Below are 18,591 nucleotides of genomic sequence, written 5' to 3' on the forward strand. Positions count from 1 at the left end.
TTCTTTGCAGTAAAATCACAGGTACTTTACCATACAATTGAAAATAAAATGCAGGGCATGTCTTCCTTATAAAAGGCAGGTTGTAAACCTGCAAGTGGTTAATTTTTACCTAAATAGCTGTCAGCCCTATGTACTGTATGTTTTAGTAATAGAAGTGCTTAAGAGGTTAGCTGCAAAAAAAACCTGACAGCCTGATAATGCTAAGCCACGCTCTGTTGCTCATTTCATAAACAACTTTCTTTTCAAATGAATTGCTGTCGCTCTGAAGTTGTGTGGAAAGCACCATTAATGTTTGGTGCATTTGAAAAAACCTCACACTTATTGTAGCTGAATTAGTTAAGGATTGGGCAATGTGTCTTTCTTACAATATGATCATAATATAGTGTAATCATTCATATTTGTAAGGACACTGTTTTTGTGCCATGTCAGAAAATGTACTGCATTAATATTACAAAGTCAGATTTTCCTAATTTATGTTTTTCTGAGAGTCACAGTGACACAAAAGACACAATATGACAAAGTTATTTTAAGTATAGAAAGTTTAAATACAGATTTGGGCTTGCTAATTTCAATTTCTAAATTTATAAAATCACAGATTTAATTTGGAATTATCTTTCCATGCAACATACACAGTATGAACATGATTTTACTTTGTTAATAACCATGTAACTAATCATTTATTTAACACACAAATAACACTCTGTTAATCTAATATCACAGATTTCTAAAGTATTATTAGCCAGGAATCAAGACTTGTCCTACTTACAGTACTTTACAGCTTTAGTTCAGAGAGAGCAGCCTAAGTTTGATATGAGCAATGTACAGTACAGTATGAAGTGCCATGCAGGTCAAATTATAATTAAGAGATGAAAGGAGACACTCTTGAGTTATGATTTACACTGTACTGTATGTGGGCCTCCAGAGGACATCAGAACGTTAACCACTCATGGCAACTAACCATATGACTTCATTGAGTTTCAAAGCAATGCTAGTATTTGTGTCTTAAGATAACATCAGTAGAGGGCACAGGTGTAGCTACATTTCAATATGGAATCCAATTTTGGTTCAAATCTCTGTCCCTTACACACATGACACTTACAGCTTGCAGGGGTAGTTTGCAAATTCATCCGTGAATGCTAGGAAGCTAGCTGGGCTTTAAAGTCTCAGTTTCCCTCCATAACAGGATTGTATATATTGTTCACCCTTCATAACTCTGGCACAGCTTGGGGAAATGAATATGTCAGCCTTCCAATTTAGAATAGAGTATAAATCCATGAATAACAGGAGCTCAGAACTGTAAACCACCTGGGCCCATGGTCCTGGGGGGAAAACTTTTTTCCACTAATTTTTTCCCATAATGAATACTGTATCTTCTGAATAATTTCTGTGGCATTTATTGTGAACTTCCTGTATGTGGTGGATTACCTAATAATACCATGAATATTCCTTTAGGACACACTATCAAAGATCCTGGATTATGTGTGCCTCATAATGATTTCTTATTGTTCTCTGCTCATTCATCCCATCATGATTCTTCTATGCGACTTGTTTTTCTAAGTTGACATAGACCTTCATTTTTAACTGCTGTATGTCTCTCAGAAAACATTCAATTTTTAATTGTCCATAGACTAAAGCATATTACCCAAAAGTGATAGTATTATCTGGTTTAATACTGTGGTATTTATGTTCACAGTGTGAATCTTCAGTACTGATTACTTCTGATGGTTTTTCTTTCTGGTGGTTAGTTAAGGCAAGTATCGTGTCAAATCAAGAAATAAGACAGAAATGCCAGATCATTCTGGTATTGAAATACAGTATGTGTTTAAAGGAAGAAATGGAAACATTGTGACAGATTTAGTACGTCCTTCAATCCTGTCATAAAGTAGTTGTCCCTTTCAGCATCTATAATGTCTGAGTGCTTCTTTGTGGCAAGATTGTTTTGTTCTCCTTTGGATAATTTAAACAGAGAAGAACAATAAAGACTAGGTATATTTATCCCCAGTGTCAGTGTAGAATTTGATGGGATACATTACAAGGTACAGTACATTGTTTGACTGGTAACAACAACCACAAAAATCGTAACCCTCTCCCTACGTATGACATGTGGTAGCCATTATACTCCAGCCATCACAACACACAGCATAATAAAACAGAAACATGGGCAAAATAGGAAATGCATATTAAGTTATGTGATGTTGTGCTTTTCTGTTTAGTATAAATAAGTATGTGAATAGTATTAAATATGACAGAACTTATACATGGCCTCTTTGTTTCTGTGTGGCCCCAGTGGGTGGTTTATTTTATCACTAGGATTACAGATTAAAATATATGGCAGCAGTGTGGATCAATAGTAAGGTTTGTGGGTTCAAATTGCAGGTGGGACATTGCTGTTCTTCCCTTCAAAAAGGTATTTCAGTCATATATTATCAGCTGTATACACAGGTAAATATATAAGTTGCTCTTGATAAAAACATCATGCAAATAAATTTTTACATATGTGTTTTGTGTCCAAGATGTGCACCTTTAGCTTTTAGCATATTTCCATGCAGAGCTATGTGACCAAACTGTTTCATAACATACACCTTTAAAAAAAAAGCTTTCAAATTTTCAGCTTCCTGATTTCGGATGAGTTTTTATTAGCATCTCTTTCAGTTTTTTTTTTCATCACCTTTTGCTATATCTCTGAAATATTTATTTATTAAGTGACACATTTTCAAAAGCTATAATGCATTACTGAGACATTTAAGCTGCAGAGCATAATGTGATCCACAATGGAGGTAAAATAAAATGCCTATCAGTGCTCTTAAGTGGAACAATACTGTTCAGTTGTGTGGTTTTTAGTTGATTTTTATCTATGGAACACTATTAAAAGGGGTGAATTATAAACCATCAAACTACTTGTTTAAAGGCTGAAGTGTAGCCCTTCTTTACATTATTTACATTATTATCCAGCAGCCACCCTGCAGCTCACAACTGGCAACCCACTGAAGCTAAGCAGGTGTGAGCCTGGTCAGTACCTGGATGCAAGACCTCCTGGGAACTAAGGTTGATGCTGGAAGAGGTGTTAGTGGAGCCAGCAGGGGGTACTCACCCTTCGGTCCATGTGGGTCCTAATGCCCCAGTATAGTGTATGGGACACTATACTGTAAATTGGCGTCGTCCTTCGGATGAGACATAAAACATAGGTCCTGACTCTCTGTGGTCATTAAAAATCCCAGGCTGTTTCTCGAAAAGAGTAGGGGTGTAACCCCGGCGTCCTGGCCAAATTTCCCATTGGCCCTTACCAATCATGGCCTCCTATTAATCCCCATCTATGAATTGGCTTCATCACTCTGCTCTCCTCCCCACTGATAGCTGATGTGTGGTGAGCGTTCTGGCGCACTATGGCTGCCGTCACATCATCCAGGTGGATGCTGCACATTGGTGGTGGTGGAGGGGAGTCCCCATTACCTGTAAAGTGCTTTGAGTGGACTGTCCAGAAAAGTGCTATATAAGTGTGTATATATATATATATAAATATATAAGTGTAAGCAATTATTATAATTATTATTATTATTATTTCATCACACTGGAGGCTGTACTTGAGTTTTCGTAATGTGTGGCCTTTTAACTGTTACGGTAGTGGAGGGTTGTATAAGGCAATCACCACTGATTTTTAATATAATCCCTGCTGTGAAGAATACTCCCAGAAATATTAGTCTCTGCTGTTTAGTCAAAAGTCCATTTATCTATACAGAGTATATGTCTTCAGTTTTCCTTTACTCCATTTATTTCCACTGTGCTTTGTCAACGTCACTATCCACAGCAGGAGCAGCTCTTTGAGCATAAAGCCAAGACCCTTAATGAAAAATCAAACTCTTTTCATTTCCTTATTTCAATAACTGACAGTATTCCAGTTATAAGTGTGTGTTAGTGCACTGGTTCTATGGAAGAATATACCTTGTAGACATTGTAAACCTTCGTATAGACTAATTAATGAATGTGCAGAATAAGGTCACAATCAAGCATGACACATTTCTAAAAGATTATAACAATAAGGTATTTTTTGTTTTAATTAAGTTGTTTAATGCAGTATACCATAAATATGCTACATGAATGATTTTTTAAAAATTATAATTAAGTTACTGTAGTTCATTGCTGTAATCTCTTGCAATGCCAAAGTTCAACTTAAGAATTATTGACAATCAGTTCAGCACTCTGGACAGTGACCATAGAATGGGTCTTTCATACTCAGCTCTTATTAACTGTGATATCTTCTAGTTTTTGTTCCATCTAAGCAGTCATACTTGTTTGAATAGTTCAATATGGGCCAAAACTCAGGTGAGTACAGTAGGCAGACCTGTAGCAGTAAGGCTTCACATTCCTATCCTAACATCTAACGTACCCCCTTCCACTGATATGTGGAAAAGTACAGCTGATATCAATTTACTGGAGCATGTCATAAGCTCTGTTGTGTGCCATACGTAATGTATACAGAATTTCATGGAAACTAATTCTTGCTGGCAAGGTTACAGAATTCTATTTACCATGAAATTATCTCCATTTCACCAGACATGCCTCTTGAAAGAGTTTCACATGTTTTTTTTTTTTGTGTTGTCATTCAGGTGTGGAAACTGATGCCAGCCAGTTTGCCATTCATGTTTATATATGTACAGCCTGAGAAAATGGTGCACTAGGGCTAAAACTAACATTGCTAATTCAAAAGTGAACCACAAGTTTGGTAGCTAATTATCAACAGTGCTACTCTAGCTTATGTGAAGTCGAAACCTCAATTATTCAATATTCAACATTCGTTTCACTATTGGACAGACTGGTAAATAATAAACATTTATGTATTACTGTACATGTTAAAGGCCCAAGAAATTATAGTGTTTTTTTTTTAAAAAACAGCCACCTTTGTGTTCAAGGCAGACACCTAGTCCTGAAATCTCTCATAATGTCTACTCTTAAATTACCACTTTGCATAGCTTCCCGGCAAAATGAAATATGGATATCTCTGGAAACATCACTTTCTTATTCCTGCCGAGGTTATGAAAGATTTATTGACTTTAAGGAATTGAACAGTTAATGCCAGAGGAAATGAAATTCCTCATCTGCACGTGCTTTTATGAATGTATGGATGAGACCATGGAGCTCGTACTATACAACCCCTCGTCCAGAACTGCTTCTAAAATGTGGAAAAAAACAGGGGAATGAGACAAACAACAAGGTGCTAAAAAGATGGTATGAGGTTTACATATCTCAGTGGACGTCTTTTTCATTCTGTGACAGTTTTTAATTAATATCTCTTGAAGTGGCATTTATTAGCGAGCTCTTTTGTCTGCATGGTTGGTTTGCAATCTGAAATTCAAGCCCCACTGTGTGAGCCCTGTAGTGGTGGGGAGTGTACGGAGGGATTACAGGCCTCAAGAGAGAATACACAGTTTCTAAAGGATTGATTTGCTAGTCATTATTTCACCCCCAAACTAAGAGGCCTTTTAAATCAGGAAAGACTTGCTATGCTTCATCTAAGAATGGAATCCCCTATTAGTATACATGCAATTATCTGTATATTACCTTCAGAACATGCATACACGATACATGCATGTTTCATACATATACTTGTAATCGTCACCTTTATGCTTATGTCATATCCACTCATTAAGGTACAAGTTCCATAAAATAGACTTGAAGGTTTTGAAATACATTGAAACGCAAACTTATTGTTGTTTACTCTTTACGTGATTGCAAGCATTACTTTGGTTGACTAAAACTGGGGAATGTTTCTTTTGTTGCTCAGGATTTTTTACTGAAAATGAAACTTACTCATTTGAGAAGTAAAAAAGAAATTCTGCTTTTATAAGCGCCCTTTTTATTTCTGTTTTTTTTAAAGGCACCATAGCAAGATTTCCATATTTTCCCCAGTTTTTACTGCAAAATCTGCGGCTGACATTAATGTCAGACTCTGGGGAAAAAATATAATTGTAATAGGTGTCGATGAAACAGGGACGTTTTGGGGGTTCTTTCAACTCAAACAGAAGACCTTAGTTTAAAAGGAAGTTAGAGGACCCAATTTTGTTGGTGGTCAATACAGATACAAATAGAGCAGTTAATGTCATGTTATGATTTGAGAGTTCACTGTTAATCATTGGACTTCTAACTACAATTTGTCAAAAATCAGACTTCATTGAAAATTGAATTATCTTTAAAATATCTTTACAAATCACTGGTAAGAGCCCTTTGCGTAAAGCTGTTCATTATTTACAATTGAAGACTGTGTTCTGTGATCATCAGGGTTCACTCAGCCATTTAGAGTAGCTCATTCTTCTAAATGAAATAATGAAACATTAATACTGTAACGCATATGGCCGACAGGCACTGTGTAAGAGCCGGCTTACCAGAGCGGTGACGTCTCCGCCCTTCCCTGTAATAGCAGGACCACAGCCCCTGGACTGTGGAGAGATCTCTCTTTAGCTCACCGGGCTGGGTCCCTGTTGAGTGACGCGGGAGTCCCGGGTTCGAGCCCCCGACGGTGGGGGGCCGACCTGATGCGGCAAGGGTGCCCACCTGAACCCCGTTGCATTACGATACTATATATATCTATAGATTTTTAGAAGCTCCAAAATGCAATAATGAATTTCAGATTTTTGCAGATTTTTGAATTCCCCAAGGAAAAAACAAAAAATGGCAGCAAGACAACCTTAACCTTAACGAAAACCTTAACAACCAATTAACTTAATGCAAACACATTATGCAGAAACAGTTAAGATAATAATTTCAGTACCAAAAAGACAAAAGTACTTTTATCTTATGTTTAAACTTTAGAACCTCTGTTTATCAAAATTTCCACGTTATTTAAATACTTATACTTAAATAATATTTTACTATAAACTTAAGACTATTTTCTTACTGTACAGTATATGGATACTGCAGTGCTAAAGACCTAGTGCCATATTAAAAAGTTGTGCAGTAGTCTCTGGTCAATTAAATCAAAGAAAAAGACCCATTAAGATATTTATTTCTTAATGTGTTACTTTAAGGATGTGGGTGTAGCTTTGCAGAACAGATAATGGCCTTTTGAACATTAGCAACAAAATGTGAAAGTGGCCATTTTGTGTCTCATACTGGCTGAGAAATACAATTAGATCTGCAACAAAGGTAATCTTTTACAGGTGATTTTTGCTGCCATTTCCCAAATCACATTGGCTTTTATTTTGTTATCTGTACTCATGTCCAGTGGAATATGTAGATCTGAGGCAGTTGAGATGACCCAAGGAATTTAGTAACACCCCATTAACAAATACCACGTAAAGCCAGATATGTGACTGACATGAAGCTGGAAGTCAAAGTGCATTATTATATGACCATACTGAATACTGAAATATGTGGTGGATTATGTGAGTAGCCTGTAAGACATCTTTCTATATTGGGGCTACAGTAGGTCATAATTCCATTAACCACATTTTACCAAAATGGCAGCACGTTATATTAAATTCTAAAACTGTTATCAATTTATTTTGTAGTTCCATCAATGTATCACAACCTTTAATTAACATTCCACTATTTCAGTGCTAGAAAATGTATGGTAATGGCTTTTTTGAAGAAAATAAATATTATTGAATACAGAATATCTTAGATTGTTTAGTATAACATTTTCCTACCCTTTTAGTGACATTTATCGCTAACATATAAAACACATAACAAATAAATTACTAATGGTCCCTTCACACAGTGACATTTACTTTAAGGATTTTAAATCACTCGTTTTAATGATTCTTTTCAGAATAGCAGACACTCCACTTCAGAAAACTGTAAAAAAATATGACACATGCATTAGGAGAAAGTCTGTAAATATATTTTAGGTCAAAGCATGTGCTTAAAGTGCTGAGACTACCTGTGTTTCAGTAAGTCTTGTATTGTACATAGTCAGCATTCTGTAGGAGTGGGTTCAGAACTCAGAAATAGAGACTCACGGTTTATACTGTATCTTTGGCAAGCATTGTTTTCGGATCCTTCAAAAGGGTACTGTATTTTGTTCAGATAAAATGCCCACATATACAAATGATTACAAATATAAATAGCTTAGATAAAAGCATCAACCCAATAATAATAAATCATATTATTAATGAATTGCTCCTTTTTGAATCTGGTTCCAGTGAATTTCAGGGCATTTAAAGCACAGAACAGAAGAAAAAGATACAGCTACTTTTCAATTTCTTTCTTCATTAACTTTTTTACTTTCCTGTCTGCTCTGGAAATGCTGAAGATCATCTGTTAAGCATCAATCATTTCTGTTTTTCTTGCTGATGCAATCTCAGAGGCTAGAGACTGCAAAGTGGGTTTCCTGTGAAGCTAAAGGAAAATGAAACACACCAAAGTAAGTCAGCCCAGGCTAAAGCAAACCTGTTGTAATTGATTACAGTAAGTTCAAAGGCTTTCCTGAGAAATTTTAGAATTTGACTGATATAAACATTCAGCAGAGAGGGTATGCTTAGGCTTAAATTGTATATGAGTACAAACTCAGTTGAGGAGTAAGACGATTCTAAAGCACTGTGTTCTGTAATGCTGCTGGTCAGTTACTGTTAGAGTGTGTGGTAATGGGTAGTTGATCATTTGATTACAATCTGGCTACTGTGGGTCTTCCATCATTTACCTTTGTGGAATATATTTGAGGGAGGATGGTAAGCAATTCATGTTTAATTTAAGCTTCATGGCATCATTATATGTTTTTTCCTTGTGTGCAGGGAAGGCTCAATTTGCACAGGTATTTTGCTGAAATTACCTTAAAGAAAGTTAGTGAAAAGGGAAAGAAATTTAAAATATCTTTGCCACATTGCCTGTGACCTTCCAGGACAGTTCCAACTGCTAAATGAAATGCTGTATTTTAAGTGTACACAGACTTGTACTGTACCTACAGTATGTGAACATTTAAAAGAACAAACATTTAAAATTGTAATTTCTAAGTGGGTTTTCACATCCTCAGTTGTTTTAGTTGGGTTCTACTGTATTGTATGGCTCTTTATACTGCATTGCCCTAAATGGGGATGTTGTCTAAATCCCCGAAAAGCAAGAGTTTGAAAGAAAGTGGTTAAAAGTCTTAATCTCTTGCATTTGGCATTGAATGCACTGGCATTTTAACAGTAGTAGCTCCAATTTATTGGGTTTTCCAGACTCTTAACCTATTTAACACTCATACCATGCAAATGGAGAGTACGATTCCACACAAAATTTCCAATAACTGAATTCTTGTCAAAAATTGAAATTGTACCGCATTTTGTTTGGTGTGGGAAGGCTGCTAAGGCCTTTCACACTAATATTATGATGCTCTTGGTTATATTTTCTGCTTAAATGAGTGTTAAGTTGCATTGAAGAAAATCTGAACCCTAACCCTAACTACCCAAACCCTTAGCTAGGGTTAGGGTTAGTATAGAAAACATAGAGGATGTTTGATGGCATGGCTGTGTTTTAGGACAGAAGTGAAATTTAGGAAAAGTGATATTTTCATGTTCTCTGCACATTTTTTTCCTTGCTTATACTAAAGTACAATTTGTGATGTTGTAAATATGTAAAAGTTCCAGTTTCAAAAACTTTGTTGCTACTCAGTAGATATTAGTAAAACAGTTAAGGCCTGATGGACTACAGGATTAGTTAGTACAGTAATAACAGGAGACATACAAATCATGCATAATGATATTAGTGCATTAGTTTTTACTAATAATTTTGCAAAGATTTTGGAGACTCATCTTTGTGCCTAAGTTGGAAAAATGGGATAGGCTTATCGAATATTTAAATATTTAAGATCTCAGGCAATTGTAACGCAATTGAGACAGTTTTACAGAACTTTTGAGAGTGCAGTATTTTACATCTTACACAGACACAGGTAGAAAACATTGAAAAGGTGGTAAAATGCTGTCCCCTAAACTTGAAACTGGAAATTGCAGTAAGAGGAAGGAAAAGAGTCTGCAAAGATATTTCGGGTCAAAACAGCCTTTCCATTTCATGTGCTTAAATGCTGATACTACCTGTGTTTTTTAATTCGTCTTGTAATATGGTCAGCATTGTGGAGGAGTGGGTAGTGACTTGAACTCAAAAATGGAAGGCTGAAATAGTTCAGACTGAGGACATCAGAAATGTGTAAACCCAGTGAAGCCATGCCACCCCTTCAATAATGAAACTGTTATAATTATTATGCATCCTGCAGTTGCTGGCATCTCTCAATGTCACTTGTGCTTAATACTTTATTGAAATGAGTTCCTATTTCTAATTATAAACAACTATGGTATTTATGGTGTCCCCAGATCACTGAGATCATAATTATGAATATTAAAGTCAGGTATCCTGGTTTAAATAACATTTATGTTCTTTAGAATAACAGCTGCATTTTAATTAGCTAAGGGAAGAGAAATATGTATTTTCGTTCATTGCTCAGGCTGTGATCCCATTGAGACAGGCTGAGACATAAAACATGGCCCTAATACTCATTTGTTTCTGCTCAACAGCACACAGGCTAAAGTAGTGTAGTAGGCTATTCAGATAAGGCTAATAACAAATCACTACTGCACTTTATTCAGAATACTGTCAAAAAACACAATCAATCAATTTCTCACAAAATATTAACATAAGTCTATTGTAGCTCTTCTCATTAACATATTTTTCTTCTACATAGGATGCAAAATAACTGCAAGTATGCTACACATTCAGCTACACTGAATGCTGCTTGTTTAGTTTCAGAAAGTTGTAAATGTTGTGATGATCCTTTTTTTTAATCTATCATTATACCTAACATTATAAGTGACCTTTGGCCCTTACTGTCATTTCTGCTATCGTCTGCATTGTCCTATTTAGTAGCAGACGTTCTGCTGAAAGACTCAGAGAATGCTGACTAGAGCACAATGATACTTGTAAACCTTCTTGAATTAAATAAATCCCAGTTTGGGGCTTATTCTATCTGTGGAAGGTCCTTAAAAATTACTAGTTAGAAACTGAATTCCATCATATCATTGTGTTGTGTATTTTTTTTCATGTGAAGGATCAACAGTGTTTTTCCTTCAGGCATTGCAAGTGGGAAGCTCTTATCATGTTTAGATAAGAGGGATATGTGTGAGTCCTGTAATCTAGATAAAACATTTTTGTTCAACCGCATTGCTTTTAAAGCATACAAAGAAGAGATACAGGTATGGGATATGTCAATCCCCTAAACTCACAGCCTTAGTTCACCGGGAGGTTCTATGCATTGAAATGTATGCAGCTACAGTAGATCAATATTATCTAACTTTGATTTGAAAAACCTTCCAAACAGACCTCAAGTATTTCAATCACTTTAACCCATTCTGTGTCACATTGTTTGATTTGTTCCAGTAAAAAAAGTGGGACATACTGTAATTTACCCAATAACCAGAGATTAATCTAAGGTTTGTGGTTTCATATACTGTAGATCCTTGATTCATCTGCAGGTGTGTCATTTCCATTTAACTAAATAGAAGAAAAAACAGAAAAAACAAAATATTGCTGAGAGAGACTGCACTGATAAGCATTTGATAGTTGACCGTTTACATCTTTTCTGTGGCTTGTGCCTACAGTAGTTCTACACCATTTTTCTGTAGATTCAGTGAATTTTGCTCCCCTCTTCCAAAAGTTCAGCTTTTCAAGTACCTTGTTCAGCTACTTGAGTGGGTACCACAGATCTCTGGGTTAAATCTTACAGCATTATTTCTTATACTTGCTGTTCAAAACTACTAGGTGCTGCAGTATTTCTTTGTATGAGAATGTATGCTTGTGATGGTAAAAGGAGATGTTCTTTTGATCATTCTTGATAACCTTCAACAAAGAAGTGGCGCGATACTGTTTACAAATGTCCTATCGTTCAAAAACAAAATATGTACAGGTACTGTATAATATTTCTTTTCAATAAGGTCAACTAAATAACATGGTCTTATAAAATGCCAACAGTTTTCCTTTTCATGACTAATACTATTTTTTCATTTTAGAAATGTATCTTTATCTTTATAGTGTTCTTTGATATAGTAGGATATTTTGTATCATCCTACATTCAGCTTCAGAGTAAAAGTGCACATACAGTAGCAATTTCACAAATCTTAATTTCATGTGCTGTACTGTAGCTACAGATGCCATTAGTACTGCATGTACTGTAAATAGCCTAAACTCAAATATTTCTAAAGCAAAGTATAATTCCATTTGGGACACTTGAGTCCCTTAGCTACATGGAAACAAATTGGTAAAACAATCATTCATAAACTGAGTCTGAGACACTTTATGAAATTTTTTAATGAACTGAAATTCAGATCTGTGCTTATTCCATTCTATAGCATCTATAGTTATCTTGAAAATACTGTATACAGGGCAAATATGCAACTCAGAAAAGTACTGGAAAAAGTATGAGTAATTTGACAGACGTACTATACCTTAACATGACTCATTATCTAATGTCTTGGCAATCTCACTGTCTTTTATATTGTTTTTTTTCCCAGGTCCTGCTGCAAAGAAAAAGTATGTCAGCTACAATGACCTTGTCATCTAAAGGGTCCCAGCAAGGGAAGGGTGTGACCTGGGAGGATACTTGGTCTCCTGCCACCTTGGCAAAAGGCTATTTCCTGTCCCGCACAGTACTGCCTGCCCACGAGAGGAGTGATATTGGCCAGATGAAATTGGTGGACTACCATGGTGGAGGAAGAAAACACTTTAACGGTTTCGTAACAAAAAAAAAAGACAACTTTCCTTGTTTTAAAAAAAGAAAATATATATATATTTAAATCAACAAAAACAGACTAAAATAAAACCTCTTGGATTAACGAGGAGACCCACTGGCACTACAAGGATGCTTCAGGCTCGGGCCTTCTCTGTTTCTCACATAAATAGTTTCTCTACCCACTTAGTGATCTTAAGGTGCATCACAGCAAGAGGGACAACAGAGGGGCTGTTTTTGTCTTTACATGTACTTCCAAACTGCAAGTTTTCCAAAATTCTTGTAAGGTTTGTGAGTTTTTTTTGCATACTTGTAATTCTTCGTTGTATGGACTTTCACTTTTTTTTTGCTTCTTCGATGCTCACATGATTAAAGCCATATTCTTCTCTCACAGGTGTCGGTATATTTCTTTACCTGTTTTTCTTTCTTTGGTTTGGGCTTCCCCATTTAAACCCCTGGTAATGCACATTCTAATTTTTTTCTCTCCTTCTGTAGCTATTTGTTCTGTACAGTTGTGTTTGAAAAACTGTTGGAGTACGTTGACCATCGACTGTGTTTTGAGTGAGTATCAGAAAACTCTAGTCCTTGTCTGACTGGCTTTAGATTAACTACAGTGATCGATGGTATTACAGATGTAATGAGGTGTACACGTAGAAGTCGCTAGTGCATGCCTGATATTTTTGATGTTTAAAAAAGAACTTACCACAAGGCTGTAATATCAGCCTGCTCTGGATAGCTTTTTGATCCTTATTTTCTTCTTATGTATAATTTCTCGGATGTTTTTACAAAGGGGGAATATGGCTTTAATTTGTCTTGGAGTTTCTTATTGCCCCGCAACTATGAAAAATTGTGAAAAGGACTTATTAAAAAAGCATGTATGTTTTATACTGTTTGTACTAAGTATATTTATGTTGCCCTTGCTGCTTACGTGCCAATATTGTGGAAGACATTTAAGTTTTGCCACTCATGCAAGTATACCGTGGTATTGTCCAAGAATGTATCAACATGAAATAAAAACCATTTGGTTATCTTTTTTATTCCCTGCAAAGTGAAGTGCTGTACTTTTTAATTTTTTTAATGTTTTGTTTACACACTATTGACAGTAAACTGAGCTAAGGCACACAGTTATTGTCATTATAATAATCTATAGACAGTGCCCCATCCTTGGTAAAAGAGATTATTAAATCTGAGTTACACTTCATACAGGATACATACCCTGAATGTTGGATATACTGTATATCACAAGTTTGACTCAAACACAGGATATACATGGATAACCTATAATACATTATGAAACCTGAAAGTATTTTATGGTGATATGGGACTGAATATCTTCTCTAATCCCTAAATCAAAGAATATGTTTTTAACAAAGAATGAAATGGATGGTGTTCTGCAGAGTCCTGGCTTCATTTATTTTTTCTGAAGAATTTTAAGGCTTAATCTAAATATGTTTATGTAACCGTAAGCTCTTCACAGAAACACTGAATAACATGAAAATACTTTAAAATGTTCTGGGCATCATCCATTGATCTTATAACAATGTTGATTTATCCATTTATTTACCTATGTGCTCAGAGGCTGCAGCTATTTGTTACCATGGCAACACTGTGAAGCAGAAAGACATGGTTTTATTCACCTGGGACAAGGGAAGAAAGAAAATACTATTTTTTTCCAGTGCTGCAGCTTTAGATCTGAATAGAAGACCATAGTACCACTGTGCACATCAACATTTAGAATACAATGCTATGTTTTCTGATTCTATTATTATTATTCCTGTTGTTCTTGTTGAATTCTTGAAATAATTCTAAATTAAATGAATTCCAAATGATTTATCCGGACATTTAATATGATATTAAGTATTTATCCTGATGTTTAATATTCTTGAACATGTTGAATCTCCTTCCTACAGCAAATGGAAGGTTTCATGGTCGAGAACAAAAGGAGATCAAGGACAGCCCTTTGCAGGGTGGAGTGTAATTTCAGAAAAGGTAGAGAAAGTCCCTGAGCAGGTATGGTTCCGAATGAATTTGTTTTCCATAGAATTTGAGATGAAATGGAACTATTTTACTTATCTACATTTATGCAGGAGGTAGATTGTAGCTTAGTAGTAAGCAGTTGCAAGAAGGAACTGTATTATGAAGACAATGCAATCGTACAAAATGTCTATCAACAGCAAAGGCTGTGATTAATAATTTTATACTTGAAATCCACAGAGGTTCTACATTCATATTTTCACTTCTGGTTTTGAGTCAATTGAAACTAAATGACTTGAAGAACTAGTGGGTATAGTCAGACTTATCTCCATTATTACATTGGGAATTAATACAACTCAGAGAAATACATTATTTGGTTTGATAAAATATCACCTGATGCTAAGATGGAGTCACACTGTGGAGTGGACATTTTTATGAAAAAGAATGTGCTAAACAGCGTTCTAAACAATGTTTTCATTGGTGATATCCAAGAGAAAACACACAATGAAATTATGAAGAGAGATGTTTTTTTTCATTTCCTTTGATTTTACAACGTGTAAAAGTTGTTATTTTAGGTCATTCATAAATGCAAACAAACTTGCACACTGTAAAATGGGGTTAATTACAGCACACTTGGAGATCCTGGGAACAAATGCTGTTGTTGTATGTATCTGCTGAGTGAACAGTGGTGTTTATTACTACATCTTTGATTGCCTGCATAAAAGTGATCCCAATAGACATGTAGAATTAGCATAGCACTGATTGCACCAATTACAAAATCTGATTGCTTTTGGAAAAAAAAATGCAAACAAATATCGAGTTTCAAGAAAGAAAAAACCTTCAGCTACCATACAAAAATACAAATCATAACACAGTTCTAGCTGAAGGCTTCTCCATTTTGCACTAGAAATCACTGAGGTACACACACATTTGTACTGTAAGTTGCATGTTGGAACTGTTGAATACTTGTTTACCACGTTTCTTTTAATGACAATCACAGACCTTTTATCGAGGTTTTTGTTACAGGTTGCTCACATGTTATTTAATGCAGTTACTCTCAGCACTGATCCTGGAGGAGGAGATGAAGTGTGTTCTTTACTGGCCACACTGCAAAACTATTGCCGCTTAGGACGTCACACTGAGTAATTCCAACTCTACCCCCGATGGTGCTGAATTTATTGTGCATTACTGCTTCGGAAATTCCAGCTACTGTACATAGAGTTGTTGAGAAAACCCGGGCTGGAATACACAATACGTTCCTGGAGACATTAGATATTGGAAGTGCAAGTACTTAGACCAATGTAGAACTGCAGATTGTTGGAAAGTTTGAGAGAGTTGTTCCCACCTGTGTCTAGACATTACTCATAGGTCTATCTATTTAGATTTTAGACAGAAATAAGGGAGCAACAACTCCATAAACAAGCTGAAGAAAAAAATAAAATTCTGATTGATTTCTCTGGAAAGGCACACTTAAAGCAGGGTATTTGGGGGGGGGGGAGCAAAAATGTTTCTTTAAGCTTGAAAGTAGTATTATGTATTATGAAAGTAGTATCTTTGCCTATGAGTGGATTTATCTGGATTAATGTAAATTAACCTTGAGGTAGAATACTGCAAGACATTGCATTTCTGGAACTGTACTTTTGCAAGCATAGACTTCTACTGCAAAACAAGTCCTGGGGCAGAGTTAGCTAATTTTCTTCAAAACATACACTGTAGCACAACTGATGTCTTTTTTTTTACATAATTTGGATCATGAAATGCCAACACCTCTATATTCAAACACAAATGCATCTACACTCTATGTGGACTGTAGCATTGAAGAAAGTTTTACTGAGTAAATTCCTTTGTTTGATTTTATTTTGGATAAAAACTGCAAAGAAAACCAATCGCTCAGTTACTGTTTGATTGTTCGCTCCATTTAACTGAACAGACCCCAGCCTGGTTTGTATAAAAATGTCATATAAACACATTATAGTACTGTACATATGAAAATAGAAAAGACACAACTACACTGGTATTGAAATAGAATGTCTACATGACCCTATTACAATTTATAAATGACTATACAATTTGCCTCCTGGCATTGTCCAGAAAGCATTTCTCCCTCAAGCTCAATAAGAGAATGGGTAATGAACAATAAAACAAAAGGAAAGGGAAATAAAAAAGAAAAAATAAGTGCCACTTAAGGCCACCTTTCCCCATAGCCTCCTCCTTCTACTGAAAGAATACACTGCGCTCAGTGGAAGAAAAAAATAGCCATGCGAACAGCCAGAGATCCCATGACTGGACGCAACATGTCCTCATTGTTATGTTGTCCATCCATTTATTTGATAACCAATTTATCTAATACAGTGTTGCAGGGGTGCCAGAACCCAACCCAGCAAGTAACAGGTGTTGCAAAGCACGATACACCCTGGACAAAATGTCTGTCCATTGCAGGGCACACACAGACACAGACATGCACACACTCACATCATGGCCAATTTTAAGTAAACAAATGAATCTACCAGTATATCATTTGGACTGCGGAAGGCAAACTGGAGAACTTGTAGCAAACCCATACGAACACGTGGAGAACATACTAACTCCATGCACGCAGTCAGTGCCAGAGGAATTGAATCCAGGGCCCCAGTGTTGCAAGGCAGCAAAGTTAACCACAGAACCACTGTGCCAACCTGTGCCACTGTACTGTATATACTGTATCATTCCTCCTAAATTGTTGTATGAGCAAAGGTTGGTCTGGCCTCTAGTACTGTATATGAAGATAGATTCACATGTAGTAATTGTCTTATTGGTGAAGGATGAGAATGACATTCTCACATGGGTGTCATTTAGCCTAGGTGTGGTACTGTATATAAACGGATTCCCATTGAGCCTTCGTGTTTGGCTGTTTGGTAGTCCTTTTGTTTGAACCATGAAGAGCTTTATGAAAATTAAACCTTTGGACTGCATTTGTTTTTCCATCATGGTTTATCTATGTGATCAGGCCTCATGACCCACCTGAAGAGAGGGAGGCCTGTCACATAATCATATTAAGTAAAAAATCAAAAAAATTAACTGAAATGATTCATAGTAAGTGATAATGCAATAGCAGGAAACTGTTATTCTAGCTTTTTGCTGTGGAAAAAGTTATGTGTTTTAAGGATATAATTGCATTTTATATTTTTGAACTCTTAATTACCAATTCTGTACTATTTTGTTATTTCAGACCTGCTGTATTTAATGTTGGTAAGAATCCAAAGTAGTAGTTAGTTTTTTGGGCTCATTATAAGAACACAAGAGTTTCAAAATCATGGCTGGGCACTGCTGTTGTGCCTTTGAAGTAGTCCTTTGCTTGATTTGCTTCAGTGAAATGCTCGGCTGCATAAATATAGGTCACTTTGGATAAAGGTATCAACCAAATAATTTAATAACTGTCTCAGTGCCTTAGTAGTTTGTCATTTATGAATAAAACACTTCTTATTAAATCTTATTTGAAGAAAGTTGATCACTCTTTATAGATAGCTACTTATGAGCTATTAACGGTAACTCATAATAGCTCATTAATGTTCCCTTAGTAAAACTTGATCTTAATCACATAGGATCAACTGGGGTTGGAGTACTGTAATACTAGAATGAATATCCTTGTATTACCATTTTATAATTGCTCAAAAGTCAAAAGATGGCAAATACACACAGTGGAATAGACATGGAAAATAACCATAATAATGATTACCATTCATTTTTATGCAGATTTTATTTAATTTTGCTTTCTAAGCCTCTGATACAGCAGGTCCCACAATACATTGATGACTATTGAAGACTGAAGACTTGGTTTTAAAAAGGTGCTTGATTCAAAAACAATAAATAATTGGCCAAAGCTGAAAACTGTTAAAAAGTCCTAAGAGTATCTAAATTAGATTTTTAAAAAACATTAAAAGATACTCAATTACATA

The 18,591-nt window shown here is 35.7% G+C and overlaps 1 protein-coding gene across 1 annotated transcript in view; it reads left to right on the top strand.

The window, feature by feature from the left end:
* grm7 (glutamate metabotropic receptor 7) overlaps positions 1–13,730 on the top strand; it is a 237,310-nt gene extending 223,580 nt beyond the window's left edge. Inside the window, exon 10 of the mRNA XM_088636642.1 lies at positions 12,468–13,730. Coding sequence (XP_088492768.1) covers positions 12,468–12,517 — 50 coding nt within the window. The 3' untranslated portion in view covers positions 12,518–13,730. The remainder of the gene's footprint in view (positions 1–12,467) is intronic.
* The last annotated feature ends 4,861 nt before the right edge of the window (positions 13,731–18,591 follow it).

This window comes from Lepisosteus platostomus, chromosome 6 (assembly GCF_059453375.1).
Source record: "Lepisosteus platostomus isolate fLepPlt1 chromosome 6, fLepPlt1.hap1, whole genome shotgun sequence".
NCBI classification, from domain to species: domain Eukaryota; kingdom Metazoa; phylum Chordata; class Actinopteri; order Semionotiformes; family Lepisosteidae; genus Lepisosteus; species Lepisosteus platostomus.